The sequence below is a fragment of the Hibiscus syriacus genome, unplaced genomic scaffold, assembly GCF_006381635.1.
Source record: "Hibiscus syriacus cultivar Baekdansim isolate YM2019G1 unplaced genomic scaffold, ASM638163v2 tig00113123_pilon, whole genome shotgun sequence".
NCBI classification, from domain to species: Eukaryota; Viridiplantae; Streptophyta; class Magnoliopsida; order Malvales; family Malvaceae; genus Hibiscus; species Hibiscus syriacus.
In genome coordinates, this window is record NW_024063443.1 from 1,523,400 (window position 1) to 1,542,481 (window position 19,082).

Sequence of the window (19,082 nt, forward strand, 5' to 3'; positions counted from 1 at the left end):
TGATGCCACCAATAATAATATCTTTGGTGGGCTATTCTTTTCCTACATTAGGAAGTAGAGCTTTATGAAGACCTGAAGGTAATTGGGAAGGAGCAAGCTCATGGAAGGGGACAACTTGCCCTTTGTGCACTAGAATACGGGCAACATTCTTTCAAATTACCACCCTCAAGTCCTTACGACAAGTTCTTGAAAGCAGCTGGATGCTAAAGAGGTTTGGTGCATATGTACATGTAGTTTCCAGATAATTGTCGATTCTTTTCATTTTTTTTTGTGTGGATCCATTGAAGCTTAATCTACAAATGCTCCAAAATGGAAGAAGCGAGTAGGGGAGAGGAAGGATGGGCATGGTGATGGCATAGTATTGGACAAGAGAGCATTGTAAGACTTTGATAATTCTTTTGAGTCACATTTGTATGACAATGCAATTGTTTGGTTGATTTAGAAGAAAGAAAAAAAACTCGATTCCTTGGTTTTTCTTTAGCACAAATAGGTGTGAGTAAAAGTATATTCGACTGAAACAAAATCAATTTTTTCGACTCAACTTGATACTAAAAAGTTTGATTTGACTATACTAAAAAATAGTTCAAATAAAATTTGAGTTATAAAATATGATTCGAATAACTAATTTTTTTTAATAATTAGTTGGTTAGTGCATATGAAGCATGCAAAACGTCGGTAAGTGCACCCAGATTCCTTATGAGAGATGTTCTGATCACACTTAAAAAGGCTGATAATTATTTCCGTCACTGCGAGGCTAGAATGAAAATAGTCGACAACGCTGCATGATCTTTTGTATTTAGAAAATTGGAGCCATTACAATAAAATCTAGAGAAAATAACCTCAGTGATCGAAAATGTCTTATAATATATGATTTTAACCAATTTTTTTTGGATTTGTCAAAATGACCAACAAATTCGCAACGCGAATATATAAATTGCATTGCGATTTTCTAAATTCGCAACGCGAATCTTTAAATCGCAATGCGAATTTGTAAATCGCAACACAGAAGTCAAATTCGCAACGTGATAGTCAAATCTGCAACGCGATAGCCAAATTCGCAACGCGATAGCCAAATTCGCAACACAAAAGTCAAATTCGCAACGCGATAGCCAAATTCGTAACACAAAAGTCAAATTCGCAACGCGAGAGACAAATTCGCAACGCGAAATACAATATTAATTTGCAACATAAATAAACAGTATTATCGCAAATCATAACATAAAACCCTAAATCACAACTCAGTCCCATCTCCATCTCTCACTCTCTACGGCGACATCCGTCCCCATCTCCGACGAAATCCCTCCCCATTTCCGGCGAAATCTGTCTATCTCATCTCTCAGAGCAACCCTCACAACCATTCACGGTCAGAAATGGAAAATCAACTACCGAGGTTAGTTTTTTAATCTCTTATTTTTATTTTGAAATTTTTGTATTATTATTAGATTTTTCTTATATTGATGATAAATTTACTGGTAATTTCAATATATATAAAGGTTAACAATTTCACTGAGATTGCTTTGTAAATTCATTTGGTTGCTGCCAATACTGCTAAACTATTAGTCTTTAACCATGTGAAGTTAGTATTTGTCTTTATTTTGTCTTTTTGTTGAAGAAATACAATTCATTCAAGTTTAAATTTGCAGAAGAATATTTTTTGAAACTTAAATTCGCAACACGAAAATGAAAATCGCAATACCAAAATCGCAACGCGAAAATGAAAATCGCAACGTGATTTTAGTTTCGCGTTGTGATTTTCATTTTCGCGTTGCGAATTTAAGTTTCAGAAACTACTCTTATTCTGCAAATTGAAACTTGAATGAATTGCATTACTTCAACAAAAAGACAAAACAAAGACAAATACTAACTTCACAGTGTTGCTAATTTAAGTTTCAAGAATAAACTACTACTCTTTATGTTGTCCTTGAACCTGCAGTAAACCTATATGTTGTCCTTTTAAATGTTTATATAATGCTTACTTCTAGAATGTTATTTGATGCATTTTGTGAACTATGATGGAATAATGACAACATGTGAATACCGTGCTAGTTTGAAACATATTTGGCTTTGTTTTCACTGTTTAATATCATGTTTGTTTATAGTGTATAATTTGTAGTTTTTGTAGAAGTTTTTTTCGGTTGCATTGACCTTAAGGAATAAATTAAGCCTAGCTACTAAAATTGCGTCGACGCTTACACCTCTACAAAGAAAATTGTTTGAGGATACTTGCTTCGGGCCATGGCTGAAAGAACAACATACGGGTGGAGATGCTATGTTGACACATTTGTTTCTTCATACCATGACTAACGATCTACCCGAGAGGATACAACGTGGTGATGAAGAGATATGGTTTCATTTTCCTCCGGCACCGGCGTATACTTGTTTTGGGCGGGAGGAGTTTTGCTTAATCACTAGTCTACGCTTCGGACACGATGAAGTAACCCGGTACACTAGTCATATATCCCGCCTATCATGGTTATCTCGGGTTTTTCCTAAGTTGGCAAAGTCGAAGCCGAGTTTACACGTCGATGACTTGAAGAGATTATTTGTTAAAGATGGTTTTACTCTGATAGATGACCTTGATGTTGTCAGAGTATGCCATTTATTACTTTTGCATAACGACTTTTTAGGCAAAGAGGGCAGACAACCTATCTATGAGGACCTAATATTATTGGTAGAGGACCTAAATGCATGGAACCTGTTTCTGTGGGTTTCATATCTATGGAAAGCTACCTGGAAGAAGTTGTCGTCTGCCTTTGAGGACCGAAAAAGTTTGTGGGGCGATGGTTCTAAATACACTTTGACAGGCTTTAATTGGGCCTTCAAGGTAAAAATTTCTATATAATGTTTCCAAAATTATAATTAATTATTTAACAATTACTAATGTTTGTGTATTATATTATTTATAGATTTGGATATTTGAGGTTTTCCCCAGCATGCAGACATATGCGATAAAAAGATCAAATGATATTCCTAGGGCTATTACCTGGAAGAGGATCCGCATGTTGGATTGGGAAGAGTTACTCCCATATACGATGATGAATGATGTAAGTTAACACACAAATAATACCATATATAAATAAGTTATTACTAGTACAAATTTAACTTTGTTTGAGCTTTTATATTGTTAGGAGGCTAACTATCCATTACAGAGGCTGACACCCACAGAGGCTGAGCTTGCCACTGATTGGTGGCAAGCTAGTAAGCGGTTTTTTGATGGGACGGATGATGAGCACCCCCTACTTCGAGAGCCATCACCTGATCGGGCCGATTCTACAGCTCGACACCTGGAGCCATAAACTGATCGAGCCTCTTCTCCACCTCCACCATCACCTATTCCATCACATCATCGAGACTCTTCTCCACCATCACCTCATGATCGGCGACCGGGAAAGAGGCTACGATATTTATCTCCCTGTTCCCACCTCCACGGGATGAGTTAGGGGAGTTACGTGATGAGGTCGGTGCTTTGCGTCATGAGGTCGATACTTTACGTGAAGATAATGGTGAATGGCGTGATGAGGTTCGGTCTTTACGTGGTGAGGTGGATTTTTTACGCGATGACAATTATACGCTACGTAGTGAGGTATCTACTTTACGTGATGAGGTTGCCGCTCTATGCGAGATTGTTTCATCGTTGTAGAATGAGGTTCATGCTCTACACAATGAGATAAATTTGTTTAATACTATACTAAAAATGCAAATAACCTTTTTTCGACATTATTTATTTATTTATTTACTGATTTATGTATTAATTTATTTTCAGCGGCCCGATAAGGTAGATGCTTTACATCGGGTTTTTCTTGCACGACGAGGTTCACGCATCAGACGTCGTGCATGTGCCATTACGTCTCCGTTCACCCCATTAGTGCCAAGACTCCGTAAGAAGAAGCCCGATGCACCTATCATCATTCAAGATGCGCCTCCTATCGTTCAAGAGGCCCCTCTTATCATCGAAGAAGCCCCTCCTACCGTTCAAGAGGCCCCTGTCATCGTTCAAGAGGTCCCGCCCGCCATTCAAGAGCCTGATTCACATGGCGTCATATGTCGACATATTGATAAACCCCCTCCCGTGCCCGATATGATGGATGAGTTGGCTTTCGTATGTGTTACCGGCCAGTACCATTCCTCAGCAGGAGAGGGAAACACTACCGGACACAATTACGGATATACCCTTTGAGCTAAGACCGCAGTTGATTTTTATCTACATGAGCGGAGCAAGGGGTACTATTCTGACCTATGCCAACTCGACGATGTTATTCATTTGTTTCTTGATCAGTCTTGGTGGGGTATTTTATTAGGGTTGAAGATAATGACTATCTAGAAGGGGTGGTAAGTCTTATATTCTTCTTATATTACATTTTGATTAATTTTTTTAAATTATTAATAAATTCACTAATATATGTATTTTTTTATAAAACAACATATTGATGCATGTTGTCATGTCTTCTAATAATAAGGAAATTGAGGAAAATAAGAAATACTCGATGGACTATTATGCCGACGTCTTTTCACGTAGCTCACTTGAAGGATCCGAGAGATGCTTCATATACGTTGGGTAATGGAAAAGCTAAACTTTATCATGCGTGGTGGGAGGTCGATAAGGTTAGTATTTATTTTTTGAATATTGTAAAGGTTTTCATAAATTTTATTTGATGTGTGCAATTATTTATGATTGCATGTGTTTATCCCTGTTTTGGAACGTCGTCATTGGCTTCTTGTCGAGCTTCATCTCCCATCCCTGAAGACAATGGTATATGACATCATGTTGAATTACATACTATTGTCTGATTTAAGAGATATTATAAGGGATGGAGCGCTCATTTGGCGAAATACTTGGACGCGATTGATTATTGGACTAAATCTGGAAACAAGAAGCCAAAAAAGTTCAAAGTTACAATGATCAGAGACGATACCACGCCACAACAAACGGAGGGAGCCAGAGGGGATTGTGGTCCTCTTGTATGCATGTGCTTGGAGCGTTTGACGAAAGGAAGTAAACACCTTCTACCTCCCACAATACATATAGAGGTGCAGTAGGCTTATGGTTTCGGCATTTTATGGCTCGAGCGATATATGCGAGATGTTGCCTACCTGCATCCGCGTGCTGAAAGTTTGCATAAACAATTGGTAAGTTTGAGCAAGTGTTGTTAACATATATACTCTTTGTTGGTTTGAAAATGTTTGGTTAAGTACCTAGAATTCAATAATTTTCTGTTTGTTGGTTTTAGATTATAGAAAGTGTTGTTTGAGCAAATGTTTGGTTTCTGCAGGTTATTCCTACGTGAGCTGCGTGAAATTGATGTATTTGTGCATAAACAACAGTCTGGGTACACTTTTTTTGCTTGTTTAATTGAATTTTACATTGAAAGTTGATTTGTTTAATTGATGAGGAAATAAGAATTATTTTTTTCTTGTTTAATTGATTTGTAAAAGTTAATTTTTTGTTTTAAATTCAATCTGCATTATGTTGAAGGCAAACAAGACATGTTGAAGGTACAAATTAACAACGTGAAAGTCAAATTCGCAACGCGATTTTCGGTTTGCAATTTGCGTTGCGAATTTGACTTTTGCATTGCGAATTTGACTTTCGCGTTGCGAATTTGACTTTCGCGTTGATCGCGACATACAACATCAAGTTATATACAACATCAAACACATTCCAAGCTATAAATACAAGCTAATGACACTTGAAGAAGCAAGAGAACAACTATATAAGCAATCAAACACAAGAGAAAATCCCAACATGATAACAACTGAACAGATCATAGCAATGTTCAAACTCAAGTTACTAATGAATGTCTAACTGAAAATGTATGCATTCACACATAAAATACACATAATACAACGTTTGCATTTAAAAATCACCTAAGTTAATAAGTCCCAAAAGGTGAAGCCGGTTGTGATTGAGATTTTGATTTTGATTGCGATTTTGATTTCCTTTTGCTTAGCACCATATGAGCTTTGAATTTTGATGATGATCCATTTTTTGATAGAGGAAAAGATGATTGTGATGGCACTGGTGATCCACAGGTCAACCTTGTATGACCACTTTCCTTGCACCGACTACATGTCGATATCCTCTTCTCTTCACCCTTAGATGGTATACGATCGTGATTTTTTGGATTTAGATCGACAAGCCCATTTAAGTTATTATCTAATACTTCAAACAAAGTGTTTGAACATGGTTGAACTCTCCATGACGTTGACTTCACAACACATTTCGTTATCTTTTTTTCAGTCCATGGTGTAACACGTCATTCCAATGTTCCTGTAAATTTAAATAAGTAATACTTAGTAAAATATATGATAAGTTACGAAAAGAAATAATACCTGCATGGTTTCTTTTCTTGTAGTACCACTGTTGAATAGAGGCTCGAAAAAACTCCATTAACATAGTAATGGGTAATTTCCGGGAAATGACGACTTAGAACGTTGATTGATTCTGCACTATTAGACGTCATGAAACCATATCTTGCTCCAAGTTGATGTACTCTTGACTATATTTCAAACCCGAAATCTTCTAGTGTTTAAGCACATTGAGGCAAAACACGTCTTAAACAATTTATATGCTTATTAAAATCCACTTCCCAATATGCTTTTACAGCCTTCCAGTATGTCCATTTGTGATTTTTTATACCAGCAGACCTTGATTTTAGATTTCTGTACAAATGAACACCACAAAGTCCATGAAAAACATCTGAGAAACACCTTCTAATAGCGTTGTCAATTGAGTTTGCCCTATCGGATATGATTGTCAGATTGCTAATAGGACCTATACAATCCCTAAGATACCCCATAAACCATGTCCATGAATCAGAGGTTTCAGATTTGCCAACCCCGTAAGCTATTGGCAGTATCCCATTGTTAGCATCCATGGCTACTGCTAATAAGTTTACTCCAAGGTATCGACCTTTCAAATGTGATCCGTCAACTATAATAACTGGGCGCATGCAAGTAATAAACGAACGAATCTACAAAATCATAAACAAAAGAAATATAATCATTTAAATGTGAAATGCATGCAACTAACAAAAATGAGTCAACAAAATTATAATTATTTACTAACCACATCACCAATGGCGATAAACATCAACTCAAAACGTCCATCTCTATCTGTTTTGATATGAGTTACCGACCCAGGATTTTTCAGCTTTAAATTGTGACAATAAGCCGGCAGTTGGGCAAACGATGCTTCTGGCGACCCCCTCAACAATTCCAAGGCATAACATTTGGCTCTCCAAGCTTGAGAATATGAGATACTAATCTTGAACCGAGCATTCATGTCAGTCATAATTTCATGTCCCCGATATACCCTTCCATTTAAAAACATTAACTCAGCCAGAAAACCACCCAACACCCTTTTGTTTGTTTGTCTATGGTGAGGAAAAGCTTGATTTCTTGAACATGTATATTTATGAATAAAAGTCCTAACTTGAAACATTTCACAATCTTTTATCCTTTTGCATTCATACGCCACGTACAGTTTTTGTCAATCATACACTTTGTTTCGAAACGATCTTTGCTTGATTTGTTAACTTTTAGTTGATAGCTATCTTCCACACATTTCGTATACAAAGCTATCTTCAAGTCTCCCTTTATATCAAAACAATTATCTTTCTTGATACGAATAACTTTTGTGTAACAATCAACTGCTATCTTTACCAACTCTTCTTTGGTATCTGAAGTAACTCTGGCATATTCCAGTTATACTCCCGTGGCATTTTCTTCTTTTTCTTTTCTTCGGGGACTTCTTATTCTTCTTTTTCTTCTTCAGAGTTATATGAATTACAAAATGGATGTTCAACATGTTCATTCACAGTCGTAACTTCCTCCTCATTATCATCAACAACATCTTCCTCGGCAGCGGCTGTTTCATCATCAAAATTCTGGTATTGACCAATATCAAAATTATTACATGCAGGGTCTGTTTCTTCTTCCATCACATCATCAAAATTCGAGTATTGACCAAGATCAAAGTCCGGGTATTAACCAAGATCAAATTTCGAATACTGACTAGTACTCACAAATTTTTTTGTTGGCTCATAATCGTCTAATTGGTCAATACGAAAATCAGAATTTGGTGCTGAAAGTTGATTGGGATTTGGATTAGGAAAATGTTGTGGGTTTTGAGATTGTGTTTGATATTGTGTTTGGTATTGGAAATGTGGTGAAACAAAATTTTCTTGGTGATGAAATTGTTGTGGAACCATTAAATTTTGAGGTTGATAATAACGTTGTACATTATGAGCACCATAAACTGGGGTTGAAGAACTTAGTTGATTACTACCCGCTACTGACCTAACTTGCTACTTCTAGGTTCAACAATATACAATGTAACATCATCTTCTTGTGAAACACTAATGTAAGCAATGAATCGTTCAACATCTTCATTGTCAGTTAACAAATAAACTTTACATTTTCTCTGATAAGATAGCCTAAATCCACTTAGAGGCTCTAAATTCAATTTCTTTGCAACACGTAACATTAGAGTTTCATAAGTTAACTTTTTTAATGACAGTTTTAGTTGAAGATTCATGGGTAAAGGCACATATTGTAAAACACCATGAACATTCTCCCATGACCCTCCAAAACACAAATCTATCCAAACATGATCAACATTAGATGATTTCTTTCTACAAATTGTAAATTAATTTACTAAACAAACGAGCTATAAACTAGATATCATCAATAACTTAGAGAAAAACATACCTTTATTAAGTTGATAGTTGATAATTTGGGAGAGAAATCATTGAAAAATTATATAGAAATAAAATTATGTAAAAAAAAATTAGAGATGGGGAAGGATGTCGTTGGATATAGGAACGGATGTCACCAGAGAGAGTGATAGATGGAGATGAAATGAGTTGCGATTTAGGGATTTAGGTTATGAGTTACTGCTGCTGCGTTGTTATATACCCAAAAATATTTGTGTTGTAAAACTAAAACATGTTGCGAAATTAAATTTGTGTTGCGAAATTAAATTCGAGTTGCGAATTCGAAAATCTAGTTGCGAATTTGAAATTCAGTTGCGAATTTGAAATTCCGCGTTGCGAATTTGACTTTTGTGTTGCGAATTTGACTATCGCGTTGCGAATTTGACTTTTGTGTTGCGAATTTGACTATCGCGTTGCGAATTTGACTTATGTGTTGCGATTTACATATTCGCATTGCGAAATTGGAAACTGGGTTGCGAAATTAGAGTTCGCATTGCGAATTTGTTGCGAATTTTGGCAAATCCAAAAAAAAAATTGGTTAAAATCGTATATTATAAGGTATTTTCGGTCACTGAGGTTATTTTATCTAAAATCTATACATGATTTCATTTCATTTCCCTTTGTTTTCTATTTCACCGATTTTTTAAGCAAATATTTTCGCTAGTTTTATTAAATAAATAAAATATTAAAAATTATAATGAAATTTATAAATGAAATACATAATTATAATATTTTTCTGTAACTACAATAAATTAATAATGAGATCATAAGGATCCTATAAGAAAGAGATTAAAACTTAAAAAAAAATTTGAACAAAAGATAAATACAAACAAATCTAACTGGATAATGAACCACAAGAAGGAATCAAACTACTGAAACACCACAAACAATCATAAATTAAAATCAGACATCGTAAAAAATTTAGTCTGAATCTAAGATTATATGTCTTTAACCTCATCATCTATGGGACTAGCCGGTTAGCAATATTAATTAAAAGTTTAAATTTACGAAAACATTGAGAAAAATGCAATAAATTAAATACAACGTTAAAACGACATCATAAAAGTTTCTCAAAATCACGAAGGTACCTGACGAACTCAAGACGACGTTAATAAAAAATAATTCACATCAAGAACCGGCCAACACAGCAAAACCAAGGATTTAAACTAAGGTTACTGTTGAATTTTTTTACCGTGTTGTGTTTATCATGATTATAAATATAATAGATGTTGATGTGTTCACTACGATATCACTACCATGATTTTTTCTTTAAATTCCCACAACTTATTATAAAATATAATAATGTTAAGGGTAAATTACACATTTAGTACTTAAATATAATTTTTTGTTCTGTTTTGGTCATCAAACTATTTTTTTGTTTCAAAATCGTACCTAACACTTAGGAATGTAAAATAGGGTAATCGTTCAGGTTTTAGTCGAATCCTGTCAGGTCGGATAAAATCAGAATACAAATCAAGTCAGTTAAATTTGATGCTTCGACTCGAATCAGGTCGGGTCCAGTTCAAATCAGGTTGGGTCATTTTCGGGCTGATTTGACACCAAGTACAGTTTGGGTTGAGGTCGGTTACTTTCAGTTTGATCGATGTCAGTTCAGGTCTGGAGCAGTTAAAGACTAGGTTAATTCAGATTCAGATAGACTTCAGGTGGTTCTCGTTCAAATCGGGTCACATCATTGACATATAAAATTTAGGTCAAATCTCTATCAGATACAGATTGAGTTTAAATCAGGTCAATTTTTATTTTTGGATTAATTATTTTTGTCTTTCGCAAACGTTGAATAGCAATTTATAATTGTATATGATTTAGAGTAAATTACTAAGAATATAAATAATCATGGATCAATTTTATGAAAAATAAAAAATTAAGAACTAAATTGAACAAATATGTAATTACAAGTAAAAATTTAAATAAATTAAACAACATGCATTGATGAGGACCAAATATAAATAATTGAAAAATGTGAGGTTGAAATTAATATAAAAAGTACTAAATTATACCCATTTAAAAAGTTATGGGCCAATTAAAAAATATAAATAAGTAATAAGTATGAGCCAATTTCATATGTGATAACTCCGTAAAAAGGTCACATTTTGGGACCTTTTCACTTAAGTTATTGAAAGTTTAAGAGCTAATTTAGGAACATGTAGATGCATTTAGAATCATTTAGTTGCATGTGGTGGAATTCGGTTTGCCGCGACATTTTAATTTGTCATCAGGGCTACCTTATGGGGAAGGTGTTTGTCTAATGATGTGCAGGAATTGAGAGCAAGGAAAAGAGAAAATGAAATGTCGTGACATAAAGAGATTGCTGAGCAGAATGAAAATGCCGAGTTGGATTGGCATTTCGAAAGAGAGCAAGAAGATATTTTAGCCAACTGTCTCCTACTTTCCGTGATCTCTGCCCGAGAAATCTGTCTCGAAGATCCGCCTGAAGGGGTCGGCGCTGCTATAGCCGATCCTGCTGACCACGCCGCCTGCTCCGCAGATCTTGTCTGTCCTTGGGCGTCTGTAGTGGGATTATGCCGGGTACTCAGTCAGCAACCCATACTGGATCACTGCTATGCTCTGCCCAATACCCACGTGATTTAAGTATGGTTTGGGGTTTCCTAGGAATTTCAACACCAAGTCCTAGGGTTAATTTTGCCCTATAAATAGAGGATGAAGCCCCAATGTTAGGGACTTTGGTTCCACGCCGTTTGAGCTTAAAAGTTAGAGAGAGAATGTCTCACTTTTCTCCGTCAATCCTACTTGCCGTGGCATTTCTCCATGACAAGCTTAAGGGAGTGGCGTTCTAGTCATCCGAGAGGAGCTAGTTCGCTGGGGGCAGTTCATGGTGGCCTAGGGAAGCTCCGGTAGTGCACGTCGAAGGTTTTTCCTCCTTCCCTTTGTTCTTTGCTTTAATATTTTTCACTTGGGTTGTATGGAACGGATAAAACTTGTTTTTTGCTTGTTTATTTCGAACCCCACCATGAACTAATCCTATTTGGTGAGAGTTCATTTTGGATGTTTAAGTTTTATTTCAATGAATGGTTATTTTTCTATGCTATAATCTGTTTTGTTTATGAAGCTTAGTTCCTTAAGGTTGTAGGAGCTACGAGAGTAGCCATTCCTTAGGAGATTCTTAGTGTTTGAGAGAATACCTAGGTAACACATCCTTAGTGTTCAAGAGAAACTAGGGAGGAACCACATAAGCAAGGGGTTCTAGATAGTAACTAGGCCTAATCCACCTTAGAGATAAGGCTAGGATTTCATTCGACTAAAAGGAGTTGTGCATGAGCGATAGGTTAGATGTTAATGCTGCCGCAAAAAGGTATTGTTGAGATATATCATGTTATTTGGACCAATAGGATCACTACAGGGGTTTACGCCAATCGGTTTTGCCAGGGCATCTTCAATCTGTCGAGTCCCTTACTAGAGATAGCATGGGAACCTTAGTATACTCTGTCAAGCATAAGAGGCATAGAGATAAGACTGCTCAGAGAAGTAAACTTAGATTTTCTAGAGTGACTCCTATCACTCATTCCCATAGTAGCTTGTCGTGCAAGAAAGACAAAGTCCTATTAATCAAATCATATATTTACATTTCATTTTGCCTTGACATTTCCATTTGTTTGCACTCAAATAATTTAATTTCCACGACATTTCCATCCACTTTGCCACGACATATCCATTTGCTACCATACCACCATTCCATTTCCACAACATCCATATCATTTTGCCACATCATTATCATTTGTATATACCATCACTAACTTTAATTAGGTGACAAAGTAAAGCGCTTTGATAGAACTTATTCGACTTCCTCCAATCCCTGTGGAGACGATACTCACTTATCACTGTATTACTTGTTCGATTGTGTACACTTGCACACATATCCGCACTCATTTATAGTACTCATACCGAGCGGACAAGTTTTTGGCACCGTTGCCGGGGATTGGCAACCGGAAGTTAATTTGTTTTGTCAAAGCATTTTATTTTACTTGTTCATTTTTTGTATAGTATTACTTGTTATTTTCCTTGTCTTTTTCAAGTTTTTATTTTACGTGCTCAACGTGCTCAAGAAAACATGTATCAGAACAGAAATCATGGAATTGGTCAAGAGGAATATCATAATGTCGAGGCAATTTTAAATTCTAGGAATGCAACTAGGCCTTGTACTATTCTAGATTACTTAAACCCTATCATAGACGACCTAAATCCTAGAATTGTGGTACCCAAGATTCAGGCAGCCCACTTCGAGCTCAAACTGGTTATGTTCAACATGTTGGACTTTATTGGACAGTTTGGTGGTACTCCTCAAGAGGATACAAGGCAACATCTTCGGGCATTTTTAGAGGTTTGTGACTCCTTTCGACAACAAGGTGTGCATGAAGATGTGCTAAAATTGAAGTTATTTCCATACTCTTTGAAAGATTACGCCAAAGCATGGCTCAATGGATTACCTTCCGGCTCGATAAGGTATTGGGTTGACTTGTGCAAAAATTTTTTGCTATGGCATAATCAACCCAATATGAATAACCATCTTAGAAATGCCATAGCATCTTTTCACCAAGGTGATGAAGAGTCTATGTATGAGTGCTGGGATCGATACAAAAGTTTGATTCGCAATTGCCCCAATCATGGATTCCACAACTGGACTCAAGTTGTAATATTCTACAATGGAGTCAATCACCCACGAGGATGACACTAGATGCCTTGGAAAATGGGACATTACTTGACAAATCACCAGCAGAGGCATTTGACATTTTGGATAGGATTGACACCAACTATTACCAATTTCCATCTACAAGGCTTGGCCTTGGGCGAAAATCATATGGAGCTTTCGAGCTAGATTCTAAGGATTCGATGTCTGCCCAACTTGCTGCTATCACCGATATGTTGAAGAATTTGCAAAGGCCAAGTGAGGTGAGAAAAATAAAGACAACCAATTCAGTATGTTTATTATGCCATGGCAATCACAATGAGAGCGAGTGTCTGACCAATCTGGAATCCATCCACTATGTAGATAATTATAATCGAGGCAACAACAACCCTTATTCTAACAATCTGGGATGGTGTCAGCGTACAAACTTCTCTTAGGCAAATCAAGGAACTAGCAGTGCTAGTCAGCCCGCTAGGCAGCATAACTTCAATGACTCACAGGGTTTTCAAACGAATATGTCATGGCATAATTCTAACGAGGGAGTATCATCTTCATGCAACACAAGTTCTTTGGAGACCACAATGCTAGATTTTATATTAACCACGAAGACCATGCTGCATGACCATACGACCTCTATAAAAAACAAGATGCTTTGTTTCAAAGCCATAGCTCATCTTTGAGGGTCTTGGAGGGTCAGGTTGGTCAAATTGCCACGATATTACATTTTTGCCCACATGGCAATCTACCTAGTGATACTGAAGTCACTCAGGCTCAAGACATGGAGCATTGTGGTACATTCACCTTAAGGAGTGGCACCAAAATCTACAAAGATGCTAAATTTGGAGGGGGGTAACACTCGGAGAGCCCGGTCAAGAGATTATGCACGAAGATCCGAAGGTTCAAGAAGATTCACATTTACTGGAAAATAATGATGAGGGTTCGAAGAGTGCAACCAATGAAGACACAAAAAATTTTGCCACGGCAAAAGAAAAGCCCCCATCAGTAGGAGTTGATGACCAAAGGAAAGCTACAGAATTTTGCCGCAACAAATTTTTATACACTGATAATCACTTGAAGCTTGATGAAGAAGATAAAGAGGAGCTCGAGGATATTCCAAAGGAGATGAGTCAGACTAGCTTACCCATAGCTAGACAAGTATGAAATTTGAACCTTTGGATTCTATTGAACTCACTCATCCTAAACCCCAAGTATTGATCATTTATCTAGGCTAGAAATTATAAAAGAATTAAGGAATGAAATGGAGATTAAGGAAAAATTCCCTAATGAGAAATTATTATTTGTCGCGGCAATTTTGTGGCATGCTAACATTGTCAATTTTCTCGTTAGTGTTGTTTTGCTTTCTTACTTCAATAGCCTAGTAAAGAACAATGTCATACACGATGGTGGCTACTGTCATGGGGATGATCCCGACCTTTTCAACAAATTTGCTGCCCAAATGATTTCAAGTCGCCACAACAAAAAGGAGCAATAAGATACCTCATTCCTCTACCATTCATATTCACGCAGAGAATACTTTGAAGAAGAAAGGACTACTGCAAAGGTCCTACAATTCAGATGTAAAAGACCCAAAATGCCAGGGCAAAATATTTTGAAGGCATAATTATTATATGTGTGGGCCATTTTGGTATACACTGGTGCTCCAATCGAACGAGACAAAAATGCCATAACAATTTGAGATGCTTCAGAAAGTACAGACTCTCAAACATGTGGACAAGGGTAAAGGCCCTATAGTAGCTGTAAAGAAGACTCAATTAGTGTTGGCACTAACGATGACATTGTTGATGATGTCCACCCATATGTACAAATACCACGGTAAATTGCAATACTTCTGGCCAAGCAGACCCAAGATCAAGTGACGAATCTGACCAGCAACTGATGACCTTCTTTTCCTATATCAAGCGACGGGATGAGGATGTGGTAATAGCCTTCATGGAGCTCATTTCGTAGCCCACGGAGCCACACGATGTAGCACAATCGAAAATGTCGCAATAATTTCCTATGCAAAGGAGTAGACGCCGCCTGAAGAAGGCATCTAAATGCGAGGAGCCCCAACTCTCAACCGTCCCTAAAGGTCGCAATACTCCTCCAGTTGCACCCACTTCTAACTCCGAACACTCCAACCCCACCCAACTACGTAAGTGCACCCGTGGCATGAGCGTCGCACCACCACGCGCATGAAGTCAAGGTACCTTGCATTGCATTGCATTGCATTTCATAGCATGTAATTTCATTTCCCTTAGTTTTAGTAAGCATTGGGGCAATGCTTCTCTCAAGTTTGGGGGAAGTAGGATTCTCGCATCATTGCATGATAATATCAGTAAAATAAATATGCCATGACATTAGTAAATGTTTGAATAATTTTTGGAATTAGTTAAGGATGCCCGATGATGATGAATCTTGATGGCTAGGATAGAATGTACATGACTGGTTGAGGATGATAGAACCAACTCTAGGACTTGCTTCTTTGAAATCCTTGAATACACGATTGTATGTTTTCCATGCTTGAGAAACTTAGAAATTTTTTTATAAGAAAATTCTTAAAATGTTGTGGCATAAAATTTTGAATGATGAAAAACCCACTTAAAAAAAAGATGAAAAAATTGAAAAAATTTGAAATGAAGAGAAGTTATAAATAAATGCCTCGGTATATCTGTAGAGGGACACTCCGCTATGCCATGGCATATGAATGAATGAAAGTAGTCAAGGGATGACTCTATCCGACTAGCTCGGGGGTGGAAGGTATGCTCCCTTTCACCTAGAGTGTGGGATGGTAAAGTGATGGGCTGACTCCCCTCGTAGCAGAAATAAAGGAAAGAAAACAAGGTGGAAGTAAAAATTTCTAAATGTCATGGCAAATTAAGAAAGCTTGCTTAGAAAATTTTTAAGTTTGTTAAGCATGGACTGGATACAAACACGCACACACCCACACAAAGAATCTTGCCCTAAGGGACAGTACTAGATTTCTCGACCTAGTCTAGCATGTTGAAGTCATATGTGCTGAGGGCTGAAATTTTATCCCATAAACTATTCTGCTTCTGAACTTGTCATGGTATTTTTGTTTTGCTTAATATTATCCATTGCTTGAGGACAAGCAATAGCTTAAGTTTGGGGGTGTGATAACTCCGTAAAAAGGTCACATTTTGGGACCTTTTCACTTAAGTTATTTAATGTTTAAGAGCTCATTTAGGATCATGTAGATGTATTTAGAAGCATTTAGTTGCATGTGGTGCAATTCAGTTTGCCGCGACATTTTAATTTGTCATCAGTGTTACCTTATGGGGAAGGTATTTGTCGAATGATGTGCAGGAATTGAGAGCAAGGAAAAGAGAAAAGGAAATGTCGTGACATAAGGAGACTACTGAGCAGAATGAAAATGACGAGTTGGATTGGCATTTCGAAAGCGAGCCAAGTGCAAGAAGATTTTTTAGCCAACTGTCTCCTACTTTTCGTAATCTCTGCTCGAGAAATCTGCCTCGAAGATTCGCCTGGAGGGGTCGGCGCTGTTACAACCGATTCTGCTGACCACGCCGCCTGCTCTGCAGATCCTGTCTTCCCTTGGGTATCTACAGTGGGATTATGCCAGGTACTCAGTCGGTAACCCAGACTGGATCACTACTATGCTCTGCCCGATACCCACGTGATTTAAGCATGGTTTGGGGTTTCCTAGGAATTTTAACACCAAGTACTAGGGTTAATTTTCCCCTATAAATAGAGGATGAAGCCACAATGTTAGGGACTTTGGTTCCATGCCGTTTTGAGCTTAAAATTTAGAGAAAGAATGTCTCACTTTTCTCCGTCAATCCTATTTGCTGTGGCATTTCTCCATAACAATCTTGAGGGAGTGGCGTTCTAGGCATCCGAGAGGAGCTAGTTTGCTGGGGGCAATTCGTGGTGGTCGATGGAAGCTCCAGCAGTGCACGTCGAAGGCTTTTCCTCATTCCCTTTGTTCTTTGCTTTAATATTTTATCACTTGGGTTGTAAGGAACATATAAAACTTGCTTTTTGCTTGTTTATTTCGAACCCCACCATGAACTAATCCTATTTTGGTGGGAGTTCATTTTGGATGTTTAAGTTTTATTTCAATGAATGGTTATTTTTCTATGCTATAATTTGTTTTGTTTATGAAGCTTAGTGCCTTAAGGTTGAGGAGCTACGAGCGTAGGCATTCCTTAGGAGATTCTTAGGGTTCGAGAGAATACCTAGATAACACATCCTTAGTGTTCGAGAGAAACTACGGAGGAACCACATAAGCAAGGGGTTCAAGATAATAACTAGGCCTAATCCATATTAGAGATAAGGCTAGGATTTCATTCGACTAAAAGGAGTTGTGCATGAACGATAGGTTAGATGTTAATGCTGCCGCAAAAAGGTATTGTCGAGGCATATCCTGTTATCTGGACCAATAGGATCATTGCAGGGGTTTACGTCAACCGGTTTTGCCAGGGCATCTTCAATATGTCGAGTCCCTTACTAGAGATAGCATAGGGCACCTTAATATACTCTGTTGGGCATAAGAGGCATAGAGATAAGACTGCTAGGAGAAGTAAACTTTGATTTTCCAGAATGACTCCTATCACTCATTCCTATAGTAGCTTGTCGTGCGAGAAAGACAAAGTCCTATTAATCAAATCTTATATTTACATTTCATTTTGCCTTGACATTTCCATTTGTTTGCACTCAACACAATTTAATTTGCCACAACATTCATCTCATTTTGCCACATCATTATCATTTGTACATACCATCACTAACTTTACTTAGGTGACAAAGTAAAGCGCTTTGATATAACTTATTCGACTTCCTCCAATCTCTGTGGAGACGATACTCACTTATCACTGTATTACTTGTTCGATTGTGTATACTTGCACACATATCCGCACTCATTTATAGTACTCATACCGAGCAGACAATATGCAAATATAATTTTAAGGACTAAATTGAACAAATATAAATACAAATAAAAAAATTAAATAAATTAAACAACACAAAGGGATCAAATCAAAATAATTGTAAAATATGAAGAAAAACTATAAAATATGAAGAAAAACTGTAAAATAGACTAAATTGCATTCATTTCAAAATTTGAGAAAAAATTGAAAAAATTAATATATATATATATAATATATATATATAATATATAAATAATATATATGTATAAACTATATATATATATATATATTATATATATATATGTATATATATATATATTATATATATATATATATATATATAAAATAGTAAAAATTCAAATAAAGTATAATACTTATTCTATATATGCGTTATATTTTTTTCTTTGTCAAAATTAAATAATGTAAAATGACTAAAAAAATCTCAATTGTTAACTCGAAACAAATAAAATTATTAGAAACTTACCACATCCTTCCTTCAGCTTCAAGTATTTCTTTCAGTATAAACCGAAGGGCATGATAGCATTCCTGAACTGCATACTTCATATACACATCTCATGAAATCCTTTCCCAGAGCTCATCTTGCGAATCTCTACTCCCAGCAGCAATATCTTTAGCAAAAAATATATGCAATAGAACATTGAAGATGAAACAGGCACAAGTTTAGTAAATCACAATTGAAAACAATTAATAATTTTAACACAATAAAAGAATAAAAATATAACATAAAAGAGATATAATATTATGACAGAAAAGTATGACCTTGCTGGAAAGAAG

General features: G+C 36.5%; 1 protein-coding gene across 4 annotated transcripts in view; it reads left to right on the forward strand.

Moving 5' to 3' along the window:
• LOC120185508 (protein SEMI-ROLLED LEAF 2-like) overlaps positions 1-14,276 on the forward strand; it is a 28,649-nt gene extending 14,373 nt beyond the window's left edge. For 2 of the 4 annotated variants that reach the window (XM_039189704.1, XM_039189707.1), the window contains exon 20: positions 52-480. In XM_039189704.1, coding sequence (XP_039045635.1) covers positions 52-207 — 156 coding nt within the window. In that variant the 3' untranslated portion in view covers positions 208-480. Of the gene's footprint in view, positions 1-51; positions 481-6,196; positions 6,207-14,262 lie in introns of those variants that run through there. The other 2 variants (XM_039189706.1, XM_039189705.1) reach the window with 2 other exon arrangements.
• The last annotated feature ends 4,806 nt before the right edge of the window (positions 14,277-19,082 follow it).